Source organism: Mobula birostris, chromosome 3, assembly GCF_030028105.1.
Source record: "Mobula birostris isolate sMobBir1 chromosome 3, sMobBir1.hap1, whole genome shotgun sequence".
NCBI classification, from domain to species: domain Eukaryota; kingdom Metazoa; phylum Chordata; class Chondrichthyes; order Myliobatiformes; family Myliobatidae; genus Mobula; species Mobula birostris.
Window position 1 is genome coordinate 138,927,589 of NC_092372.1, and position 24,945 is coordinate 138,952,533.

Genomic DNA, 24,945 nt, shown 5'->3' on the forward strand with positions numbered 1-24,945 from the left:
TATTTCATATTTCCTCTACTACTCATTCATCTTGTCCCTCTACCCTTGAACTCCCTTTACACTCACCTACTGTAGATTGGTCTCACCATCAAACTTGGAAATGTGACATTTGGTCTCCTCAGGCAAATCCTTGTGGGCTCAAAGCATTGTTCATGCAGGAAATGTTAGTCACTGCCTGTGAACCAGAGGGAAAAAGGTATTAACTTCTACTCTTTTTTTCTCTCCAATAACTAATTCTCAATCAATGACTAGTTATCCATAATTCTTTCTGATTGATTAATCTTCTCCATGTAGACCATCCAAACTTTCAAAACTCTAAGTACATCATATCCACCGGTTTCCTCTTATCAATTATATTAGTCACATCCTCAAAAATTGCAGCAGGTTAGACAAACATGATTTTTCTTCAAAAAATCCACCAAATTTTTGTGATGTCCTGTTCCTGCTTTTTTCATTATTGACACTAGAATTTTCCTCTAACAGGCATTCATTGTCCATGTGTTTAATTCTCTCCCAAATATCTTAAATAATGAGGTCACATTTGTTACCGGACTTGTCCAGATACAGGGAAAGCTGTGCAAATCCAATCCAAACAGGTTATTGGTATTTGAGACCGGTCGTCAGCATAGTGAGCAAGGTGTAGAAACATAGAAAACCTACAGCACAATACAGCCTATTTGGCCCACAAAGCTGTGCTGAACATGTCCTTACCTTAGAAATTACCTACGGTTACCCATAGCCTTGTATTTTTCTAAGCTCCATGTACCTGTCCAGGGGTCTCTTAAAAGACCCTATCATATCCGCCTCCACCACCGTTGCCAGCAGCCCATTCCACGCACTCGCCACTCTCTGCGCAGGAAAACTTACCACTGACATACTATCTCATCGACAGTATCAGAGCATAAGACTTAGAAGCAGAATTAAGCCATTCTGCTGATCAAGTCTGCTCCACCATTCCATCATGACTGATTTATTACCCTTCTCAACCCCATTTTCCTGCCTTCTCGCCCTCAGCCTCAAATATACCCAATGATTTGGCCTGCACAGCCATCTGTTGCAAAGAAATCCACAAATTCGCCACCTGCTGGCTAAAGAAATGTTTCCTCATCTCTGTTCTAAATGGATATCCCTCAATACTGATGCTGTGCCCTATGGTTCTAGTCTCCACCACCCTGGGAAACATATTCTGCACATCAACTCTATTCAGACCTTTCAATATATGATAGGTTTCAATAAGATCCTTCCTCATTCTGAAATCTAGCATGTACAAACCCGGAGCCATCAAATACAACTCCTATGTTAACCCTTTAATTCCTGAGATCATTCTTGTGAACCTCCTCTGGGATCTCTCCAATGCCAACACGTCCTTTCTTAGTTAAGAGGCCCAAAAGTGCTCACTATTCCAAGCAAACACATCAAATTTTCTGGTGAACGCAGCAGGCCAGGCAGCATCTCAAGGAAAAGGTACAGTCGACATTTCGGGCCAAGACCCTTCGTCAGCATCTGCAGAATTCCTCGTGTTCACTATTCCAAGTGCAGTCTGACCACTGCCTTATAAACACATTACATTCTTGCTTTTGTTCTAGTTCTCTCAAAATGAATGCTAACGTTTGATTTTCCTTCCTTAACACCAACCCAACCTGCAAGTTAACCTTTAGGGAATCCTGCATGAGTTCTCTGTACCTCTGATTTTTAAATCTTCTTACCATTTACAAAATAGTCCACATCTTTTGCCTTCTGCCAAGGGCACGACAGTGTACTTCCTTACATTATATTCCATCTGCCACTTCTTTGCCCATTTTCCCAATCTGTCTAAGTCTCTTTTCAGACACTGTGCTTCCTCAACCCTACCTGCCCTATCACCTGTCTTCATATCTTACACAAATTTGGCCACAAAGCCCTCAATTCCTTCATCTAAATCATTGACATACAATATGAAAAGAAGCCATCCCAGCACCAAATTCTGCGGCACACTACTAGTCACTGGCAGCCATCCAGAAAAGACCCCTTTATTCCCTCTGTTAGCCTCCTACCAGTCAGCCAAACTTCTATCCATGCTAATACCTTTCCTACTATACCAAGGGCTCTTATTTTGTTAAGCATCATCATGTGCAGCACCTTGTCCGAGGCCTTCTGAAAACCCAAATAAACAGCATCTACTGGCTCTCCTTTGTCTATCCTGCCTCTTATTTCATCAAACAATTCAGACAGATTTGTCAAGCAAGATTTCCCCTTTCAAAACAATGCTGACTTTGGCTTATTTTTAGATTATGAAGACACGTAGTCCTCTTTTATTGTCATTTAGTAATGCATACATTAAGAAATGATACATTATTTCCTCCGGTGTGATATCACAAAACACAGGAAAAAACCAAGACTAAAAAAAGCTGACAAAACCACATAATTATAACATATAGTTACAGCAGTGCAACAATACCATAACTTGATGAAGAAGTCCATGAGCACAGTAAAGTTCAAAGTTTCTCGGGTGTCTCACATCTCACGCAGATGGGAGAAGGAAGAAAAACTCTCCCTGCCATGCCAATGACAATCCGACACTGAGTCATCCAAAAACTTTGAGCTCTGATCATCTCTCCGACACCAAGTACTGAGCGCCATCTCTGTCCGAGCGATTTGACCTCTTTCTCGGTCGCCAAAAGCAGGCAAGGCTGGGGATTTTGAGGCCTACCCTCCAAAAGATTCCTGACCGCGCAGTAACAACAGCAGCGAACAAGCGTTTCAGAAATTTCTCCAGCTGTTCCTCTGTGCTTCCATGTCCATTCTCCATCAAATCAGAATTGTCCACGGCCCTTATTTAACAGATACGATATCATTTTTTACCCGAGAGCTGCACACGCGCGGCGTGCTGCCATTTTCTCCTCCCGCCTTTTTATTATGTACCTTGAAGTATCCTGAAATCTCATTGTTAATAATAGACTCCAACATCTTTCCAACCACTAAAGACAGGCTAACTACACTATAATTTCTTTCTTCCCCCTCCTTCCCTTCTTAAAGAGTAACGGGACACTTGCAATTTTCTACTGCTCCAGAACCATTCTAGAATCTAGTGATTCTTGCAAGATCATTATAAATGCCTACACAATCTCTTCAGAGATCTCTTTCAGAACCCTGGGGTGTAATCCATCTGGTCCAGGTAAATTATCTAACTTCGGATTTTTCAGCTTCCTAAGCATCCTTTCCTTAGTAATAGCAACTATATTCACTTCTGCCCCCTGACACTCTCATAATTCTGTCATTCTGCTTGTATCTTCCACAGTGAAGACTAACACAAAATACTTAGTAAGTTCCTCTGCCATATCCTTATTCCCCATTGTTACCTCCAGCTTCATTTTCCACTGGTACGATATTGACTTTCATCTCTCTATTACTCATTATATATCAGAAAAATCTTTTTTATATTATTGGCTAGCTTAACATAATATAACATCTTTCACTGGAACTTTACTTACTGTTCTTTGGGATATAATGAGCGCAGTGGATAGAGGGGAACAGATGGACATTATTTATTTTGATTTCTGGAAGGTTTTTGATAAGCTGCCACATAAAAGACTTACCCATCGTATAAGGGTCCATAGCGTTGGGGGTGATGTATTAGCATGGATAGAGGATTGGTTAGCAAATGGGAAGCAGAGAATTGGGAAACATGGGTGTTACTCTGGTTGGCAGTCAGTGGTGAGCGGTGTGCCGCAGGGGTCAGTGCTGGGCCCACAACTGTTCTTGAGATACATTAATAATCTGGAAGAGGGGTCTGAGTGTAGTGTGTTACGTACCCCGTAACTGGGTTGCCAAACCAGCAGAAATGGATCACTCAGTTGGAGTGTGGATTACTAGAACTAAGAAAGTTTTATTAAAGAAACAAGCAACACAGTACTCTAATCAAAAGGATAATAAATGCAACAGTTCAGCAATGATAAACACACATGTACACAGAATTAAGATAACAGGATCAATCAAGCTCTATCGTCATCTAGGGGTAAATGACCAGTTTCAAAGTGACACAAAGTTCAGTTCAATTTAGTTTAGTTCACAGTAATCACTGCCGTGGGAGATGAACAGTGGGGGGAAAGAGAGAGAGAGCAAAACGAATGAGTATTTAAACGGCTTCCACACAGACCTTCGATATTCTTCGCAGTCAGCTTTCACCGACGTGACCCCTCCGTTTCCAGATACGATTGTTTCTCTGCGGTGAACCTGGCACCCAGGCAAGGGCGGACACACACCAGGTTCCCGCTGATCGTGCCTTTCCACCCTGTGCGTCTATGGCTTGGTCCCGCGACCAGCCTTCCAAAACTTCCCACCAACTTGTGGGAGACGCACCGCTTCCAGGGTCTCGTTACCTCGGGGTGTCGTGTGTCCTGCCTTAGCGAACCTGTCCCTTTTTATCCCCCTGCTGGGGTATCGCCTGTCCATCACTTCAAACAGTTCAGGGTTTAAGGGGGAGCCGATCTTGACAGCTCTCCTTCCGTTACACTCTCCCGTCCCTTCATTAACATCTCCAAATGCTGCTCCATTGTTTTCCTTATCTCTCTTTCTCCTGAAGACAGGTGGCAGACCAACTGCTGATCTCACTGGTGCCAGCACAGGACAGCTAACATCTTAATCTATGTGTATTCTCATCACAAGTGTATCTGAGTTTACTGATGATGCTAAATTGAGTTGAAAAGCAAATTGAGCAGAAGATACAGAGAGCCTACAGAGAGATATAGATAGTTAAGTGAGTGGGCAAGGGTCTGGCAGATGGAATACAATGTTGGTAAATGCAAGGTCATCCACTATGGAGACAGATTATTATTTAAATGGTAAAAAATTGCAGCATGCTGCTGTGCAGAGGGACTTGAGTGTGCTTGTACATGAATCACAAAAGGTTGGTTTGCAGGTGCAGCAGGCTATCAAAAAGGCAAATGGGATGTTGGCCTTCATTGCTAGAGGGATTGAATTTAAGAGCAGGGAGATTGTACTGTAACTGTACAGGGTAGTGGTGAGGCCACACCTGGTGTACTGTGTGCAGTTCTGGTCTCCTTACTTGAGGAAGGATATATTCGCTCTGGAGGTGGTGCAGAGGAGGTTCACCAGGTTGATTCCAGAGATGAGGGGGTTAGACTATGAAGAGGGATTATCTAGAACTGTACTTGCTGGAACTCAGAAGAATGAAAGGAGATCTTATAGAAACATATAAAATTATGAAAACAATAGATAAGATAGAGGCAGGAAATTTGTTTACACTTGTAAGTGAAACTAGGGGACATAGCCTCAAGATTCAGGGGAGTAGATTTAGGGCGGAGACGAAGAGGAACTGCTTTTCCTAGAAAGTGGTGAATCTGTGGAATTCTCTGCCCGATGAAGTAGTGGAGGCTACCTCAGTAAATATATTTAAGACAAGGTTGGATAGAGTCTTGCGTAGTAAGGGAATTAAAGGTTATGGGGAAAAGGCAGGTAGGTAGAGATGAGTCTATGGCCTGATCAGCCATGATCTTATTGAGTGGCAGCGCAGGCTCAATGGACCGGATGGCCTACTCCTGCTCCTATTTCTTATGTTTTTATATTCTTATGTTCTCTGCTCATGACTGATTTAGTTGCCTTTTCATGGTTTTTAAAAGCATCCCCATCCTCAACCTTACCACTCATTTTTGCTATATTATATGCCCTCTATTTTGCTTTTATACTGTCCTTTACTCCCCTTCTCATCCATGGTTGTCTCATCCTTCTCTTAGAATACTTAGATTACTTCTAAATCATTGGGATGTACCTTTCCTGTGCCTTCTGAATTTCCCCCTGAAACACCAACCATTGCTGTTCTGCAAACACCCCTGCTTGTGTTCACTTCCAATCAACTTTGGCCAGCTCCTACCTCATGCCCCTGTAATTTCCATTACTCCACTGTAATTCTGATACATCTGTTTTTTAGGTTCAACTTCTCAAACTGCAGGGTGAATGCTATCATGTTATGATTACTGTCTCCTAATGGTTCCTTTACCTTAAGCATCCTAATCAAATCCAGGTCATTAAATAACATTCAGTCTAGAATTGCCATTCCCCTACTAGGCTCAACACAAGCTGCTCTATAGAGCCATCTTGTAGGCATTCTGCCTGCACCAACCAGATTTTCACATGCTGGCTACTGTTTGGAGGACTGTACATAACTCCCATCAGGATCTTTTTACCCTTGTAGTTTCTTAATTCTACAGAATACCAGTGATGAGGTAATCAAGTGTTTTCCCATAGTTGCTGGTATGTACAGTGTTACTCAGGCTCCTTGATGCTACACTTTGATTAATTGCTTCCCTGATGTCAAAACCAGTGATCTGTCCCTCGTCAATGGAATTATGCTCTTTAAAATAAAAACGCCTAGTCCTGATGGAACACATATTGAACATCGCTAAGCAGGTTATAGATAAATACTGTCAATTATATCCTGAATCACCATGCTGACAAGCAGATTAAGATGTCAGTACTAGTTTGGACTGGAGTTGTACAGGTTTTTCCATACATGGGTAAGATTTTATTTTAATCGATATATGCTAACACTGTAGCTGTTCTGGAACTGCTTGATAGAGGACCTGCTAGTTTTGGAACATTAGCTGTCAGCACTGCACATAGGATGTTATTAGTTCTTCCTCTATTAAGGACTCTCAATTATGTCTTGATTTCTTGTGAAATGAATCAAATTCCATGAAGGTTGACTTCTGTGATCGTGGTGTCTTTGGAAGGAAGCATTGATAGATTATGCACCCAGCACTTCGGGCCAGAGATATTTTTAACTGCCTCCATCTTGACTTTTAGTCTTAAGTGAAGAGCTGCTTCATCACTGAGGTTGTGAAGGGCTGCTTCATCATTGAGATTAGTGATGGAGCCAGCTTTTCAGATTAAGTTTAATTCTCCATCACAATTTAGAACTGGCTGTAGGATGATTAAAGAACTTTAGTCTGATTTGTTCATTGTAGGATCACTTAGTTTTGTCTGTAACATACCGCTCCCAATTTTAATTTCTGTTATTCTAACGACATAGTGTCACGGGTTGCTACATTTATTGGTACACATTATACTGACCTTTATTCTTCATCGATCCTGGTGGGTTTCTGTTTGATGGTAACGCCAGTGATTCTGCTTCATCGATTAACACAAAGGTTGAGGGTGTTGTGGATGGTGTGGAGGGCAGTCAGAGATTACAACGGGACATTGATAGGATGCAAAACTGGGCTGAGAAGTGGCAGATGGAGTTCAACCCAGATAAGTGTGAGGTGGTTCAATTTGGTAGGTCAAGTATGATGACAGAATATAGCACTAATGATAAGACTCTTGGCAGTGTGGAGGATCAGAGGGATCTTGGGGTCTGAGTCCATAGGACACTCAAAGTTGCTCTGTGGTTAAGAAGGCATATGGTTCATTGGCCTTCGTCAATCTTGGGATTGAGTTTAAGAACCAAGAGATAATGTTGCAGCTATATAGGACCCTGGTCAGACCCCACTTGGAGTACTGTGCTCCATTCTGGTCACCTCACTACAGGAAGGATATGGAAGCCATAGAAAGGGTGCAGAGGAGATTTACAAGGATGTTGCCTGGATTGGGGAGCATACCTTATGAGAATAGGTTGAGTGAACTCGGCCTTTTCTCCTTGGAGCGACGGAGGATGAAAGGTGACCTGATAGAGGTGTACAAGATAATGAGAGGCATTGATCGTGTGGATAATCAGAGGCCTTTCCCCAGAGCTGAGATGGCTAGCATGAGAGGGCATAGTTTTAAGGTGCTTGGAAGTAGGTACAGAGGAGATGTCAGGGTAAGTTTATTATGCGGAGAGTGGTGAGTGCATGGAATGGGCTGCTGGTGGCGGTGGTGGAGGCAGAAACAATAGGGAATTTTAAGAGACTCCTGGGTAGGTACATGGAGCTTAGAAAAATAGAGGGCTATGGGTAAAGCCTAGGTAGTTCTAAGGTAGGGACAGCACAGCTTTGTGGGCCAAAGGGCCTGTATTGTGCTGTAGGTTTTCTATGTTTCATTCAGAGTTTGGGGAGGTTTGGTATGTCACCGCAGAATCTTGCAAATTTCTATTGCTGTGCAGTGGAGAGCATTTGGTGTGGTTGCATCCCAGCTTGGCATGGAAGCTCCTGTGCACAGTATTGCGGAATGCTGAAGTGTCAGCCAGGTTCATCATGGGCACAACCCTTCCAGGAAGGAATTACAGAAATTGTTACAAATATTGAGCAGGTCAGGCAGCATCTGTGGAAAGAAAAACAAAATTATCATTTTGGATTAATAATTTCCCTTCAGAGTTCCTTACAGATTTTCAGTTTTAACTTTTCAGTTAAGATCTGTTCCAAATGCATCCCATGTAACAAGTGGTAGTGCTGCACAATCCAATGGGAACTGCTTGTCCGCAGAAGAACTAAGTTCTGTAGGTCTGGTTTCTCCTACAGAAACCTGTCACACATTAGGTGGAGTTGTTTCAGGCTTATCAGTTCTAACAACCCGCCTTATAAAATCTCAGTCTGACAGCTACGTCCAGTTAGAATAAGCCCAGAAGACCATAAGATATAGGAGCAGAACTGGGCCATTTGGCCCATCAAGTCTACTCTGCCATTTCATCATAGCTGATCCATTTTCCTCTCAGCCCTGACCTCCTGCCTTTCCCCTGTATCCTTTCATGCTCTGACCAATCAAAAATCTATCAAACTCTGCCTTAAATTTACATAAAGACTTGGTCTCCACAGCTGCCTGGGGCAAAGAATTCTGCAGATTCACCACTCTGGCTAAAGAAATTCCTCCTCATCTCTGTTCTAAAAGGATGCCCTCCTATTCTGAGGTTGTGTCCTCTGGTCTTAGACTCTCCCACCATAGGAAACAACGTCTCCACATACACTCTATCAAGACCTTCCACCATTCGATACATTTCAATGAGGTGAATTCTGGTAATGAAGGACAACTTGATTAGTGATGATGCTACTAAGCCTTTCTTTGTGATGGACATTGAGGTCCCCCAGGTAAATTATGGGTTAGCATCAACTGTAAAAAACAAATAATTACAACCGATGAAGGGTCTTGGCCTGAAGCGTTGACTAACTATTTCCTTCTACAGGTGTTGTTTGACCTGCTGAATTCCTTCAGCATTTTGTGTGTGTTTATCAAGATTTCCAGCATTTTTACAATCACTTGTGTATTTAATTGCAATGGTTTTCCAAGGGGTCCAAACAGCAGACTTTGTAAAAAGAAACAAATTTGTCACATAAAGGACTTCTTAAATAATGAAAAATGCTAGGGACACTCAACAGTTCAGGCAACATCTATGAAAGAGAAATAAAGTTCAGATTTCAGGTCTGAGACCCTTCATCAGAACCAGGAAAAATCAAAAACAATTTAGGTTGAAGCAGCAGAGAGAATAAGGAGGGTTGGACACAATAAAGGGAATGTCCCTGACAAGGTATGACTAAATGAGTTAATGTGGCAGTGTGGTTCTTCATGTATTATTTTGTGAATGGTATGGCTATGTTATATGCCCAGCAGGATGGCCTATATTAGTAGAGGGAAATGTGGAACCAATATCATAGATGAGTGTTTGGCAGAAATGGACAGTTCTGATACAAATGGAGAGAATGAACATGTTATCTTCTGAGGAGAGGTGACTGCCAAATCTGGTTCTATCCAGACAAATGCATCAGGAAACAAAATCCTGAAGATCGACTCATTTAATGCGAAAATTGCGAAAAAATATGTAAACTTCCCTATTTATTCCAAATCAACAATATCAATATTGTCAAATTTGTTTCTCTTTGAACTATTTTAGTGTGACTGAATGTTTGCCCAGTTAATGAAACATGCACTACAATAGAACTCAAAGGTTAAATAGAATGTTGCCACGCTATAAAACTGGACTGATGACAAGTCTAGTCTGTAACATGAAGTGGTGACAATGAACAATATCAATCAGTCAAACATTTAACAGTGAATTGAGCATATCTGTTAACTTATTATTACTCCTTCAAGTCCACAAAGCTCCTACAGAAGCTAAAATAAAGCTAAAAGCAACCCAGGCCTACCAGCTAAATGTAGCCAGAAATTTGTCTAGAAATAGAGATAATCTATATGGTCAGTTTACTTCAAGAACTTATAAAATACACAGTGTTTTCAGTTACAGTTTTAGACAGCACAAGGCAACCAACTAATTATTTAAATAGCTGAAAATGTGGTGATATGAAAACTTTGGCAGGATCCTAGTAAGGAAATGTTGGCATGTGTTTGGATCACCTGAAAGTCAGTAGCATAAAGTTGTTGGGAAAGTATTAGTTTAATAATAGGACATATGAAAAAGAAAAAGAGGATCAAAAGAGTGATAGGTAAACAAACTGTTGCTTCACTTTGGCAGGGAGTTAACTTTTGTCCAACTGTTACAGTAGACAATAGTGGAAAGACTTCTCATTTGCTTCTTGTGGGATTTCTGGGTTCTTAAACATTAATCTCTGAATGCTGCTACAAAGTTTACCGAACAACTTAAAAAAAAATTCAGCAGCTGCTTCTGTCATTGACTTTCATCTGTATTTTCCCTCTCTTCCTTAGCAGATTTTGCGTGGTGTAGATTTTCAGCACTGTCAAGAGTTAATTAATATAGTGTTTTCAATTAAGATGATGATCTGAAAATATCTCAATTTACAAATAGTTTTTCTTTAAAACTTCTTGAATGATGGAAGCAGAATCTCTTATCCCATTTAAAAAGTACTTGATGTGTGTTCAATTGAGGCTGAAGGGTGACTGAAAATTGTGAAGGGTTTTGATTGAAGTGATACAAAAAAAATGCATTCATTTGGGGGTATGGGGGATATAATCAGAGCCCACCAATATAAAATACCGATCAAAAAGAAACTTCAGAAAATCCTTTACCAGAGAGTAGTGATGTTCAGGAACTGACTGCTATGGGGAATGATTGAAGTGACCTGGTTCAACTTGGGAGAGCTTGTTTAAGCAAATAAGAGAGAAAGGGAAAAGAAGGTATGCTGGTAAATTTAGATGAGAAAAGGAGGGGGCATTATAACCAGCAGAGTGGACTGGTTGGCTGTCCCAGATGTAGTATGCTATCCCACATAACCACTTAAAATGAAGTAACTGCAAGGCTATAGTGCAGAAATTGGAAAGTTGGATTAGGTTTGATAGGTCTTTCTGGAGCAGCACTGACAAAAAAGGTGAAATAGCCATCCCATGTATTATAGATACCTGTCTCCTGTACCTAATAAAGTGGTCACTGGATGTATGTTTGTTATCTTCTGCTGCTCTTCCCATCCACATCAAGATCCAATGTGTTGTGTGTTCAGAGATGATCTTCTGCATACCACTGTTGTAACACATGGTTATTTGAATTACTGTCACCTTCCTGTCAGCTTGAACCAGTCTGGCCATTCTCTCCCATTAACAAAGCATTTTCACCCATGGAACTGCGGCTCGCTGGATTTTTGTTTTGTTTTATGCACCATTCTCTGTAACCTCTAGAGACCGTTGTGAACAAAAGTCCCAGTTTCTGAGATACTCAAACCACCTGTATGGCATTCCATGGTCAAAGTCACTTAGATCATATTTTTTCCTCATTTTGACATTTGGTCTGAACAAAAATAGAACCTCTTGACCATGTCTGCATACTTTTGTGAATTGAGTTGCCACCACGTGATTGGTTTATTAGATATTTGCATTAATGAGCAGATATACAGGTGTACCTAATAAAGTGGCTACTGACTGTAATAATTTTATGACTAAATATCAGTTTGGTTCTGATCTATGATTACTTCCTAAGAAATAGTTCTGAGAAATGATATATTGTATCCTTTCCTTGTAGAATGAAGAACAAATTCTGGTATTTTGAATTTGGGACATCTGAAACATTCTCTGCTACATGCAAGAGATTACATGAATATGTAGAGATAGAGGTAAGATGAATAGCCATTTAGTAGCAATGGTTTAAGACTAACTCTCCCTAACCTTTCCACAGGTGATTAGTTACTTTAAGGAATATGCAGTATTATTTGGTGTGCAATTCCAATGCTTAACAATCATTTTAATTCAGAATCCAGAGGTCTGATTTCTATGAACATATTTTGGGGCTGATGCAGTCATCTCTTTCATCTTATATGGATTTATTTAATTTTTTCACCATTTACATTGGAATTGCACCAGGCTTTAGAAAAGCTACCGGAAATTCACTGGTAAACAGAATCTGCTGCTGGTTCGCAATGAATTAATTTGGTATGATATATTTGGGGAGAAGGCCTGCATAAATGCAGCCAATATTTCTGGTACAATTTTGGGATTTTCTTAACATTAATGGTATTTATATCATGTGATAATATCAGAAAGCAATTATATGGGGCAATTGAGAGAATTAAACTGAATACAGTTTTTTTTATACATACTTCATTCTTAATCCATGGCAAGAAGCCCTGTATAAAATGCATTACATTAGTAATGCATTTGGTGGAAATAATCTTGCAAGCAAAAAGAACACTTACAATATTCTATCTCCGGTCAGTGCAGAATTGCTAATCAACAGTAAGATCATTTGCAGATGCTATATTTTTCCCCATGGCTTTTGTTATAAAGGTATTTATTTCTGGTACAGGAGATCAGCACTTTTTTTTCCAGCATGCTAACTTCAGCCTGCTCTCCATATCCTACCGCCCTGATACGTTTGTGTATCAGATTGCATATCACGTGTACAGGTGGGATGCAACTTCCATGGTCTACCCTGACCAATGGAGGGCCTCAGCTAATTTCATAACTGACAGCTGGTGAAACATGTTTAGGTTGAGCAAAATGGAGCCTTAGCGTTACTGTATATGATATGAGACGAGCCATCAATGTCAGCACTGCTGAAATAATGGTAATCTGGCACTTTGGCCTTTCAAAATTGATTAGCATTGGAATTTTGTTGGCCAAAAAGGGAGGTGTTTGTGCTATCATTGGTCAAGTGTGTTGCACGTACATCTATGTTATGTCTCAAAATATCACCAGTATGGCTGTGCACATCCAGGTAGAAGCTGATAAAGTTAGGGTGATTGAGAAAGAGCTGCCCAGGCTGCATCCTCACCTTGGGAACCCAATAACTGACTTCACAGTTTGTTTGGGAACTAAGGCAATTCCCTTGTACAGTGGGCAATGCGAGATGTATTCTTGTTAGTTGTCATACTCCTTTTAGTCTCTTGCCTGAGATTATTCTGTGGAATGTTAGCCCACAGTACAGCCACCTCCATCATAATACAACAGCCAATCACCCCTGATGAAAGTGTCACAGAGTTTCAGAGACTCCTTGCTATTGAAATTCAGTAAGATTTATGTTGTCCTCTACAGGACAACAGGGAGAGAGTGTGGAAGTTGCCATAAGGCAAAAATAGCACAGGGCAGTTGTAGTCAAGTGAGACCTTTGAAGAGCGACTGCCAGAGACAACTCTGATTACTACAGACCAGATAGATGGTGGCAGGATATACTCAAGCCAGATGAGCAAGACTTCTCCAGAAAATTTTTCGTAAAACATAGCATCCTTTTATACAATAGGAGGTGCCAGAGACAGGTGCGATAATAGAAGGATGTGAAACATACCCAACAACTAACTTGTCTTTACAAACTTCACAATATCATCAGGGGTCTACTTGTAGTTTCAGTTGACTCTAACACCTCTATTGTGAATAGTGAATGATTGTGCAAGTAAGGAATTGAAACATACAAAAGTAGCATGCAAAAGTTTGGGCACCCCGGTCAAAATTTCTGTTACTGTGAATAGCTAAGCGAGTAAAAGATGACCTGATTTCCAAAAGGCATAAAGTTAAAGATGACACATTTAATATTTTAAGCAAGAAAACTATTTTTTTCCATCTTTTACAGTTTCAAAATAACGAAAAAGGTAAAGGGCCCAAAGCAAAAGTTTGGGCACTCTGCATGGTCAGTACTTCGTAACACCCCCTTTGGCAGGTATCACAGCTTGCAAACGCTTTCTGTAGCCAGCTAAGAGTCTTTCAATTCTTGTTTGGGGGATTTTTGCCCATTCTTCCTTGCAAAAGGCTTCTAGTTCTGTGAGATTCTTGGGCCGTCTTGCATGCACTGCTCTTTTGAGGTCTATCCAGATTTTTGATGATGTTTAGGTTGGGGGACTGTGAGGACCATGGCAAAACTTTCAGCTTATGCCTCTTGAGGTAGTCCATTGTGGATTTTGAGGTGTGTATAGGATCATTATCCTGTTGTAGAAGCCATCCTCTTTTCATCTTCGGCTTTTTTACAGACGGTATGATGTTTGCTTCCAGAATTTGCTGGTATTTAATTGAATTCATTCTTCCTTCTACCAGTGAAATGTTCCCCGTGCCACTGGCTGCAACACAAGCCCAAAGCATGATCGATCCACCCCCGTGCTTAACAGTTGGAGAGGTGTTCTTTTCATGAAATTCTGCATCCTTTTTTCTCCAAACATACATTTGCTCATTGCGGCCAAAAAGTTCTGTTTTAACTTCATCAGTCCACAGGACTTGTTTCCAAAATATATCAGGCTTGTTTAGATGTTCCTTTGCAAACTTCTGATGCTGAATTTTGTGGTGAGGACGCAGGAAAGGTTTTCTTCTGATGACTCTTCCATGAAGGTCATATTTGTGCAAGTGTCGCTGCGCAGTAGAACAGTGCACCACCACTCCAGAGTCTGCTAAATCTTCCTGAAGGTCTTTTGCAGTCAAACGGGGGGGGGGGTTCTGATTTGCCTTTCTAGCAATCCTACGAGCAGTTCTCTCGGAAAGTTTTCTTGGTCTTCCAGACCTCAACTTGACCTCCACCGTTCCTGTTAACTGCCATTTCTTAATTACATCATGAACTGAGGAAACGGCTACCTGAAATCTTCTATGCTATCTTCTTATAGCCTTCTCCTGCTTTTTGGGCATCATTTATTTTAATTTTCAGAGTGCTGGGCAGCTGCTTAGAGGAGTCCATGGCTGCTGATTGTTGGGACAAGGTTTGAGGAGTCAAGGTATTTATAAAGCTTTGAAATTTGCATCACCTGGCCTTTCCTAACGATGATTGTGAACAAGCCATAGCCCTAACAAGCTATTTAAGGTCTGAGACCTTGGTAAAAGTTATCTGAGAGCTCAAATCTCTTGGGGTGCCCAAACTTTTGCATGGTGCTCTTTTCCTTTTTTTCACTCTAAAGTTGTACAAAACAAAAATAATACACTAATCTTGCTTAAGCTGTTGAAAAGAATGTTTCATCTTTAAGTTTATGCCTTTTGGAGATCATCTTCTCCTCACTTAAATATTCACAGTAACAGAAATTTTGACCAAGGGTGCCCAAACTTTTGCATGCCACTGTATACAATTTAGAGTAATCAATATCCATAAATGATAAGCCAAACCTGTATATAAAATTCTGTTTTCTGTTGAGCCTTCAGAACAGTGTGGGTGCCGGCGGCCTTGTGCACAAGTGAATAACAAGTGTGTTTGAGTCATGAGTGTGTGTGTTCTGGGCCCAGTTATTTTAGTTATTTCAGTTATTTTATTTTATTTCATTGTCAGTCATGACAATTATCTCAACACTTGCATGCAAAGGGCTTGATGATAAAAATGTAAGAAGTTCAGGGTGATCTCCTCCTATTAAAAAAGGGTGAGATTCCCAAATATACCTCTTCAAGGTCACACACATAAAAATTGCTGGTGAACGCAGCAGGCCAGGCAGCATCTATAGGAAGAGGTACAGTTGAGGTTTCAGGCCGAGACCCTTCGTCAGGACTAACTGAAAGAAGAGATAGTAAGAGATTTGAAAGTGTGGGGGGGAGAGGGAGATCCAAAATGATAGGAGAAGACAGGAGAGGGAGGGATGAAGCTAAGAGTTAGAAAGTTGATTGGTAAAATAGATATGAGAGGATCATGGGACGGGAGGCCTAGGGAGAAAGAAAGGGGGAGGGGGTATCCCAGAGGATGGGCAAGGAGTATAGTGAAAGGGACAGAGGGAGAAAAAGAGAGAGAGAAAAAAATATATATAATAATAAATAACGGATGGGGTACGAAGGGGAGGTGGGGCATTAACGGAAGCTAGAGAAGTCAATGTTCATGCCATCAGGTTGGAGGCTACCCAGACGGAATATAAGGTGTTGTTCCTCCAACCTGAGTATGGCTTCATCTTTACAGTAGAGGTGGCCGTGGATAGACATATCAGAATGGGAATAGGACGTGGAATTAAAATGTGTAGGATCACTGGGAGATCCTGCTTTCCCTGGCGAACAGAGCGTAGGTGTTCAGCAAAATGATCTCCCAGTCTGTGTCCAGTCTCACCAATATACAGAAGGCCACACCGGGAGCACCAGACGCAGTATATCACTCCAGCCGACTCACAGGTGAAGTATCGCCTCACCTGGAAGGACTGTCTGGGGCCCTGAATGGTGGTGAGGGAGGAAGTGTAAGGGCATGTGTAGCACTTGTTCCGCTTACAAGGATAAGAGAGATCGGTGGGAAGGGATGTCTGGGTAGCATAAAATACCTGAAGGAGCATAGGAAGTATAGGAGTGAAATTAAAACAAATTATATTAGGCAACCAAAGTGAATGTATGAAAATCAAAAATAATCCAAAGCTGCTTTGGAAGTGCAAAAGAATAACTTAGAAATCAGTAAGGTCTGAGGAACCTGAAAGTTAATCTGTGTGTGGAGACAGTGGATTTAGGCCCTAAGACTATCAGACTTTGGAGCAAAATGAAATTATTCACCCCATCGAGTCTGCTCCACCTTTCCATCATGGCTGATTTATTATCCCTCTCACCCCCATTCTCTTGCCTTCTCCCCATGATGGATATGCCTTCATGGATATAAATAAAAGTTCTTAATGCATACTTAACAGTTCCCATGATTAAATTTATCCCAATTCATTAAAAGAATCAGGGAAAAAATTGTAGAGTCCTTATCTGTATTTTTTTTTCAATTTAGCTACAGTGCTACCAAAGTACTACAGGTCAAGTAACAAGTTGGTTAAAAAGCAAGGAAGAGTTGAACCAAATAACCAGAGGCTAGAGGAAGTGTTATTGATCCAAAATGTTGACTACTTTCTCTTTCAGCAGATGCTACTTGACTGGCTGAGTTCTTCCAGCTATTCATTTTGTTTGGTAATTAGAGGCCAATTAGTTTAAATTTGGTTGTGAGCAAATTCTAGGAATCCATTACAAGCTACTTAGGAAGGCACGGATTAATCAGAGGAAACCAGTTATTGAGGGAAGGTCTAGTTTGAGTAATCTGAATTAATTCTTTAAAGAGGTAGCAAGGAAGCTTAAGAATGACATTGTGTTTGATGTGAATTGTGCAGGTTTTATGGAAATTTGCAGATTTGCAGATGTTATAATAACTGGCTACGTGACTGACAGTCAGACGGAAAGCTCAAGACCTATAGAAAAATATATTGTATATTCATCAGTCAATTGAACAGTAAGTTTTTAAATGGGGTTTAATGCTGGAAAATGCAAGAAAACATTTGTGAAGCTAAAGCAATGTGAGTGAATAAACAATAAGTAAGAGGATATTGAAATGTGTAGACAAACAATGAAAGTGTGTCCACAGATCTTTAAGGACAGTATAACAGGTAGATATTGTGGTTAACAAGTCACAGAATGCTTTCATTTATTAACTAGAACATAGATTAGGGAAGCTATGTCGCAAGGGTTAGGTCACAGCTTAAGAATTATTTGCAATTCTAGTCACCGTATTGAAGTAAGGGGTAATTACACCAGGGAAAGTAGAGAGGAGATTTGCAAAGGTGTTGTCAGGATTGGAAAAGTAGAACTGTGTAGTAACATTGAATAAGTCTTGCAACAGAAGAGACTGAGCAAAGCTTAAAGGGTGACAAAGAGGAGAGCCAAAGAAATAAAAAGTTCCTTCCATGAGAAATCAAAAATATTTTTCATTCGGAGGCTGTTAAGGGTCAGAGTCTGACTGCATGAAAACATATATCCTTTCAGAACTATGATCTGCAAGTACTGGAAGTTGAGAAAATACGCTTGCTTAGCACTTTCTTCATCAGCTGAAACCTATTCTTTGTGGTTCTACACCTTCCAAAGAAGTGCCAAAACATACCATTGATTTGTATTAAGCCTTTTCCTGTAATTGATTCCAACATTACACAAATTATTATCAACAAACCATTTATGTTGATATTTCTTTTGACTTCAGACCAAGAAGAGGATGTCAATATTGAAGATAGATTGAACTTTATTGTGACCCCTGCCATTTCTTACCTTTTGTGTTTAGTCTGAGGTGTAATACGTTATCTAGTGTTCTTCAACTAAAACCAGTATTCTGAGCACCGAGGCTTTCTGCTGTCACACTCCACTTAATAGATGAAGGAATGACACATAGATACAATAATTGCAGGAAAGGTCAGAGGCGCAGATAATTTACTTGGCTGCTCTGATGACTTCTTACACAGATATAGGGTTTTATATCTTATTGACTCACCAAATCTCTGTATATTTACAAAGACTTTAACTGTTGTTTAATTGTTGCCTTTTTAACCCCTTTCTTCTACACCCCTATCTCTCCCTTCTAGTCCAATTCCAAAGGTATTGTGAATTTTATTTAATATAGCAAACAAAATGCTGAAATATTCAATTGGTCAAGCAGCATCATGACAAGAGAAATAAGTTAATTTAAAAGCTCAAAGACACATTCTGAGTATTTAAGTCAGTGGATTCAGCAACATGTCACAATATTCTTTAAAAACGTAAACACAAAGAAATCTGCAGACATTGGAAACACACATAAAATGCAGCAGGCCAAGCAGCATCTATAGGAAGAAGTACAGTCGACGTTTCGGGCCGAGACCCTTTGTCAGTCCTAATGAAGGGTCTCGGCCTGAAACGTCGACTGTACTTCTTCCTATAGATGCTGCCTGGCCTGCTGCATTCCACCAGTGTTTTGTGTGTGTTGTCGTGTTAGTCCCAGGAGGAGTTATTTATTTTAAAGAACATTGTGCATTTTATAATCATTTAAAAATGCACCTAATCCCAAATATTTCCATAACTGCACAGGACACTACAGTAGATCTTACGCTTTGTGCAATATAATTATCTCAATGAAACACATGAAGAAAGTCAGGTATGAAGGGTCATATGTCTAATTTTCTTCAAAATTAATGTGAATAGACCAAAAGTCAGTAGCCTCTAGTATAAATGTTGACTCTTCTGGCATGATTTTTATCTGTACTGCCAAATTTATTTCCAAGCCCAAAAGAAATAAATCTACTCTACCACCATCAGGAAGAGCTTTGGTAGAATTCATTCCAAATTTGTTTTCCTGTATATTCTTTTTGAATTAATTTCTTTTTTCAAATTTGTGTTTTATTTTAGATTGCTGAGGAAAGCCTCACAGGATTAGCTTAGTTACTTTTCAGGTGCCATCAGAAACTGCTGAGTTCAACACTTTAAATAGATTTCAAATATGATTTATGAAACCACATAACAAATGAAACCGTTTCAACATTTATTATCACTTTAGAGTGGCAGAAGTAGGAAAGCAACAAGAACTATAATCCAGTGTTATTTCTTATCAGTAGAAGGAAAAATGCCTGCAGCAACCAACAACAAATTGTCATCAAGAAATTCTAAAGATGAGGTCAAAGGGAAATCTAGGGAAGGCAATCCAGGCTTTGACAGAAATGAATTTATATATTTCCAATATGTTCTTAATAAAGGTTATACAAATAATTCTGCTTCTTGAACTTTAAAAATGTGGTGATGTATTTTAGCTTTTTTTATAATCCAGTAAGTAGACTGTGAGAAGCCAGAGCTTAGTCAAATAATTACAGCAGTAAATTACCTGCTGAGTTCGATATTGGGTGTTAATAGAAGCCCTCCCTAGCAACTTCTATCTGACACAACTCTTCCTTTTTTATTTAAGTCACCTTACTTCATTTAGAAAATTCCTTTTAAATTAACCATTGGGAGTACTAGACTGTTTATTTATCATATCTTGTATGAAGCACACTTTAATATGTATAAAGATGTGACTGACATGAATTAGTTGGAATTCAAGTGGTGTGCATCATTTTTTGCAATAGACCCCCTACTATTTGACATTTCTTCCAAGTAAAAGATCAAATTATTTTAATTCAGCCTGTAAATTATATAACGTTACAGCTGTTTTCTGGGCATTCCCCATGGGCAATTGACTTTTATTGTTCCTGCTACTGAATAGTAAAGTTACATATATACATATATATTTCAGACAGTTCACTTACAAGAGGCCACTGCATACCTAAGCATAGGTTTGATAGGCTAAATGACCCCCTCATGCACTGTAAAATTCTATGGTAATGATAATGTTGTTCCAACTGAGAGAGCGAGAGGGATAAATATTTTACAGAACTGTAGAAAGACTGAATGAGGCTTTAAGAGCAGATCAGAGGCCAGGCGTAGAGTGACTCATCTCATGATGCCCCACAGTCTTTCCACTATCTGCAAAGCACAGGTCAGGAGTGTGATAGAGTACTATCCACTTGCCTCAATGAGTACAGCTCAAGCACCACTCTGGAGGTACAACATCAAAGAGGTTAAAAAGAAAGCAACTTGTTTTGAACGCCAAACACCAGCCCGAGCATCATTTATTAGTATACTGCGACTTCCACACACACTGTCCTCAAAATGCATGCAGCAATTAGCTGAATGATACAGCTATAAAAAATACCTTTGCTAGCTCTCCTGAAAAGCACAACAGCCACCAGCCATAAAGACAAGGTCTGCAGGTAACAGGTAAGTTCACACCATCTGAAGGAGTTCCTCTAAATTGCTCAGCACCCTGACTTGAAAGTATATCACTTTTCTTTTATTGATGCTGAGAACATCCAGCCCAAAAGTAACGCTGAGTACCTTCACTACAAGGAAGCAGTAATTTAAGAAAACAGTTCATTCAGTCTGAGCTCTTGTCAGGGCTGTCCACATCCCACAGATATATGTTTAGAAGAATAGAAGAGCATAATTGTTTTGGCTTTTATGCATTTTCAAAAATCAGAGGACATGAAAAATGAAGTAGTACTACAAACTCTTAGGTTGGTATTAGGGTCTAAATCCGATCTTTGTGCAATGGTGTAAATTTCTGTCAGTGAATCATCAGTCTTTTTTCAACCTTCCTGGATTTTATTTCTCTTGCCTTTAACCTGCTAATCCTGAAATGTTTAGTGGGAAAAATGACCATTGTGACGTTAGTATCCGTTTCCCTTTATTACATCCAAGTAGAGACTGGCCCTGTACTTGATGGTTTCCTCCTATTTAAATGAAATTGTGCTGTTACTGACACAAAGAATTACAAACTCAAACTGATATACCAAAGTGTATTACAATTGTATGATATACAAATGCCAGCATAATCTCCAGAATTAGTATATTAACCATTACCTCTCTCCCGCAATTATCATTACCTGATGTAATTTTTGAACACTGCTTTGCACATCATGCATAATGTATTTTGCTAGCCATTGCTTGCTTTTGCTTTTCATTAAGCCTGATTCATTATGATAAAATCTTTACCCTTGGCAGAAAAAGGAGATTAATTATGGTATTAGAAATGATAGATTGGTTCCACTTGTGCTGGTGTGGACTGAACGATAATTAGCATTGTTCTTTACTCATCTCTCTGTTGTTTTATTCTTATCATTTAATGCTTAGAATAACTCCTTAAACTAGATGATTATACCTTCATAGTCCAAAAGTAATGTGAAGGGGCTTAGTTTGCAAATGGTGATTAGAAAAAACTAGAAAAAGAAATAGAACTGCATGCGAATAAACCTTACAGGATTGAAATTCACAAAATGTGACTCCTATTGGAAACCTAAATCTTACATTGATAAAGATAGTTGTAACAGAAAACATTAGAAAAATGCACACAGGGCCTTTCCATAATGTTTGCACCATTGCATTTTCCTTCCAGACAATTTAATTTTAACCAGATGTTTCTAGGCTGAATGTGAAAGGGTCGATGTGCCTTGCCACAAGTCGAGTAGGTGTAACGCCTGTGTGATACAATCAGGGACTTTGCCAAAGGCAGTTGGAAATCATAGTGCTTCAACTTCCTTCTGCCACTCGTCCGTGATGGACCCCTGCAGCCACAGCAAAGCAGGTGGAAGTTTGCCCTTTTTTGCCAAATTCTCTATATTTTGTATGCATGAGAACGATTACCTGCCAGCTGGTCAATTTCGCTGATTTCACTCATGTGACAATGGCCACTGATGACATATTTTCATTCCAGAATGTTGTCCCCCGTTGCTTCTTCCTGTGACCTGTATCAACAGCCCTTCCTTCAGTAGCTGAGCAGTACATCTGTGCCTCCTTTATATTCCCCTTTACATGAGTAGAAATTAACAGCATTAGGGTTACTTCCGCCTTCTCTATTTTCTATCAGTTTTGAAGGTATTCTCTTACAATTTGTCACTTCAGTAGCACTTAACTCTAAACCCCCACCCTTTCTTTCACCCTATGCCAGCTCTGTATCAACTCCATGGTCTTGAGGCTGCCAGAGTTTTTACCAACACTGCTTATAACTTTTATAGTTGAATCCCTCAACTGACAAACAGTGGCATGATTATATTCCCAGTATTAATTTTATTGTCACTAAGATCTCCTAAATGCCATAGCCTGGATCTTCAATTAAATGACTTACTGTCTGCTGATGTCACTTACCTGTCCTCTAAAACACGATGAGTAGGGACATGTTCTTCAGCAGAATCTACCAATCTGCTTGGAGCAGGCATCCTCAAATCTATTGTAGTGTAACAAGGGGTAAGACCAAAGTCATGCTATGTGAATCATTCTTTACAACAATAGTTATATTTAACAGCATATTAAACTAAACTTGTTTCATAAATTGTATACTGCTCATTCCATTTGCTTTATTTTACAACTCATGCATTTTACATCTTTGATTCATTTCGAATGATTCAGTATGCTCTTCAAACAGAGTCTTCAAAATGTATTTAAAATTTTATAAGTATATTTTCACTGATAAAGCAAAGGTGTAAACAAAAGAGAAGTTTATAGTTTTACTACATGGGGAGAATTTTCGTAGAGTAAATTACATAAATGTTAAAGAACCTTATAGATTTTAATTCCTTGAAAACCAAAATGAAATATTTTTATACGTATTGTTGCAGAAGGACACTCCATTCTATTGAGTATTTCCTAGCGGAGAAGCCAAAAAATTCAGTTCAGTATGTTAACTTTTGATAAAAATTCCTCAAGCTTCCTACATAATTCAGGAGCCCTATGTGTCTACGTACAGAAATTTGTTCTTTTGAGGCAACAATTAAATTTTAATGATAACCTGTTTCAGACAAAGATTGACTCCTAGGCAATTAAAAGTATCAAATTTATCTTCTCTCAATTGAATGTCACAGAAATCCATTTTTTCTTAATCTTTAACATTCGGTCACTGTGTTGAGTGTGATTTTGATGATGATGAAATACTGCTGTCTGCACCTGTCCTTCTTGGCTCCAGCTGCCCTCAGCTCCTCAGCAGAAAGCCAAGGGAAATTTAAGAACCCCTGTGGATCTTCTATTTAGAAGGATTACCCTTCATGCAGATTAAACACAGCATGTTACCTTTAAGTATAGTTATCGAGATTCAGAAATGAACAAATTAATTCAGGAACAATTGCAATTCACCATACTTCAGGAGATCAGAAGCCCTGATTCTTGAATGGCACTATTCTGATGGATTGCCTGAGGGAGCAGGAATTCTGCGCCAAAACCATTCCAAAGGAATTATTTCCTTTCTAAATGTTGATTTAAATTTCAGCATGTGGTATGAAATGAATGCATCTTACACCTCCTGTTCCTCCAGGATCAAACCTGGAATGACTTATCACCTATAAATTCCCAGCAGGCCTCCAAAAATAGCCTCCGAGCCTTCACATGCAATGGTGGCGAGGGTTAATACATCTAAAGGTTTCCTTAGAAGCCGAAAGTTTCTCCATTTGTTTTTGGCTTCAGTCTGGGAAGACATCTACTTTTCAATCTGGGAAGGTGCCCTACTTTGAGAATCAACCTTTGAACCCAGGTACTGCAAGATGCAGATGCCAGCTGTGAAAATGATTGGCTCTAGGCCAATTCAGTTAAATTTTAGAAGTGGCATTCAATATGCACACATCTTTAACATGCATCATGTCATGTATCTTTTTATGTTGCAAGTTGTCACATACAACAGAGAACAAGTTTCTAACCTTGGTATCTAATGCAGCATTAAATGAATGATTACAATATTCACTGATCCCTGTGCACATGACTATTAAGTGGACTATACTAACATTAATAGTTAACATTGCATGTGGTAGCTTATCTTGATTCAACTAAAGTAGTTGTCTTATTCTTGTTGTGATTCCTCACTCTAGTGTGATGGAATTCTACTGGACTTGAGCAATATGCCTCTAGAAGGCATAGCTGTTTTGAATATACCGAGCATTCATGGTGGATCGAACCTGTGGGGTGAGAGCAAAAAACGCCGCAGTTATCATCGAACCAGCAAAAAGGTGCCAGAAAAGCGAACAGTGATTGACGCCAAGGAGCTGAAATACTGTGTTCAAGGTAGGAAGTTGTCTAGGACATTTATCAAGTTAATCGTGACAACGTAACATACTGATTATAAATAGATCCACAAATTAGATTTTCTTATTCATGCAACATACTAAGATATTTTCCAGTGGTAGTATTCACAAAAAAATTGCTATTTGATTCATTAAGAAGATATTTATGCTTGATGAATTCTGAAGTATTTTCAGACCTTTTGCTTTTTTTCTTCGATATACCAAAAGTATTCTGTAAACAAAATATATGGAAAGCAAAAAAATCAATATCGAAAGTCTAAAGTTAATCCAATAGGATTTTTTAAAAATGGAACAAAATCTCCATACTTGAAGCACTAAATGAAACCTGTTGTCTATTTCCTCTGGTCATAAGATCACA

At 39.5% G+C, this 24,945-nt stretch overlaps 1 protein-coding gene across 3 annotated transcripts in view; it reads left to right on the plus strand.

Moving 5' to 3' along the window:
* The window catches only part of dgkb (diacylglycerol kinase, beta), a 738,504-nt gene that overhangs the window by 575,964 nt on the left and 137,595 nt on the right, over positions 1–24,945 (plus strand). For all 3 annotated transcript variants that reach the window (XM_072251979.1, XM_072251978.1, XM_072251977.1), the window contains 2 exons: positions 11,831–11,921; positions 24,375–24,567. In XM_072251979.1, the coding sequence (XP_072108080.1) occupies positions 11,831–11,921; positions 24,375–24,567 (284 nt within the window). The remainder of the gene's footprint in view (positions 1–11,830; positions 11,922–24,374; positions 24,568–24,945) is intronic.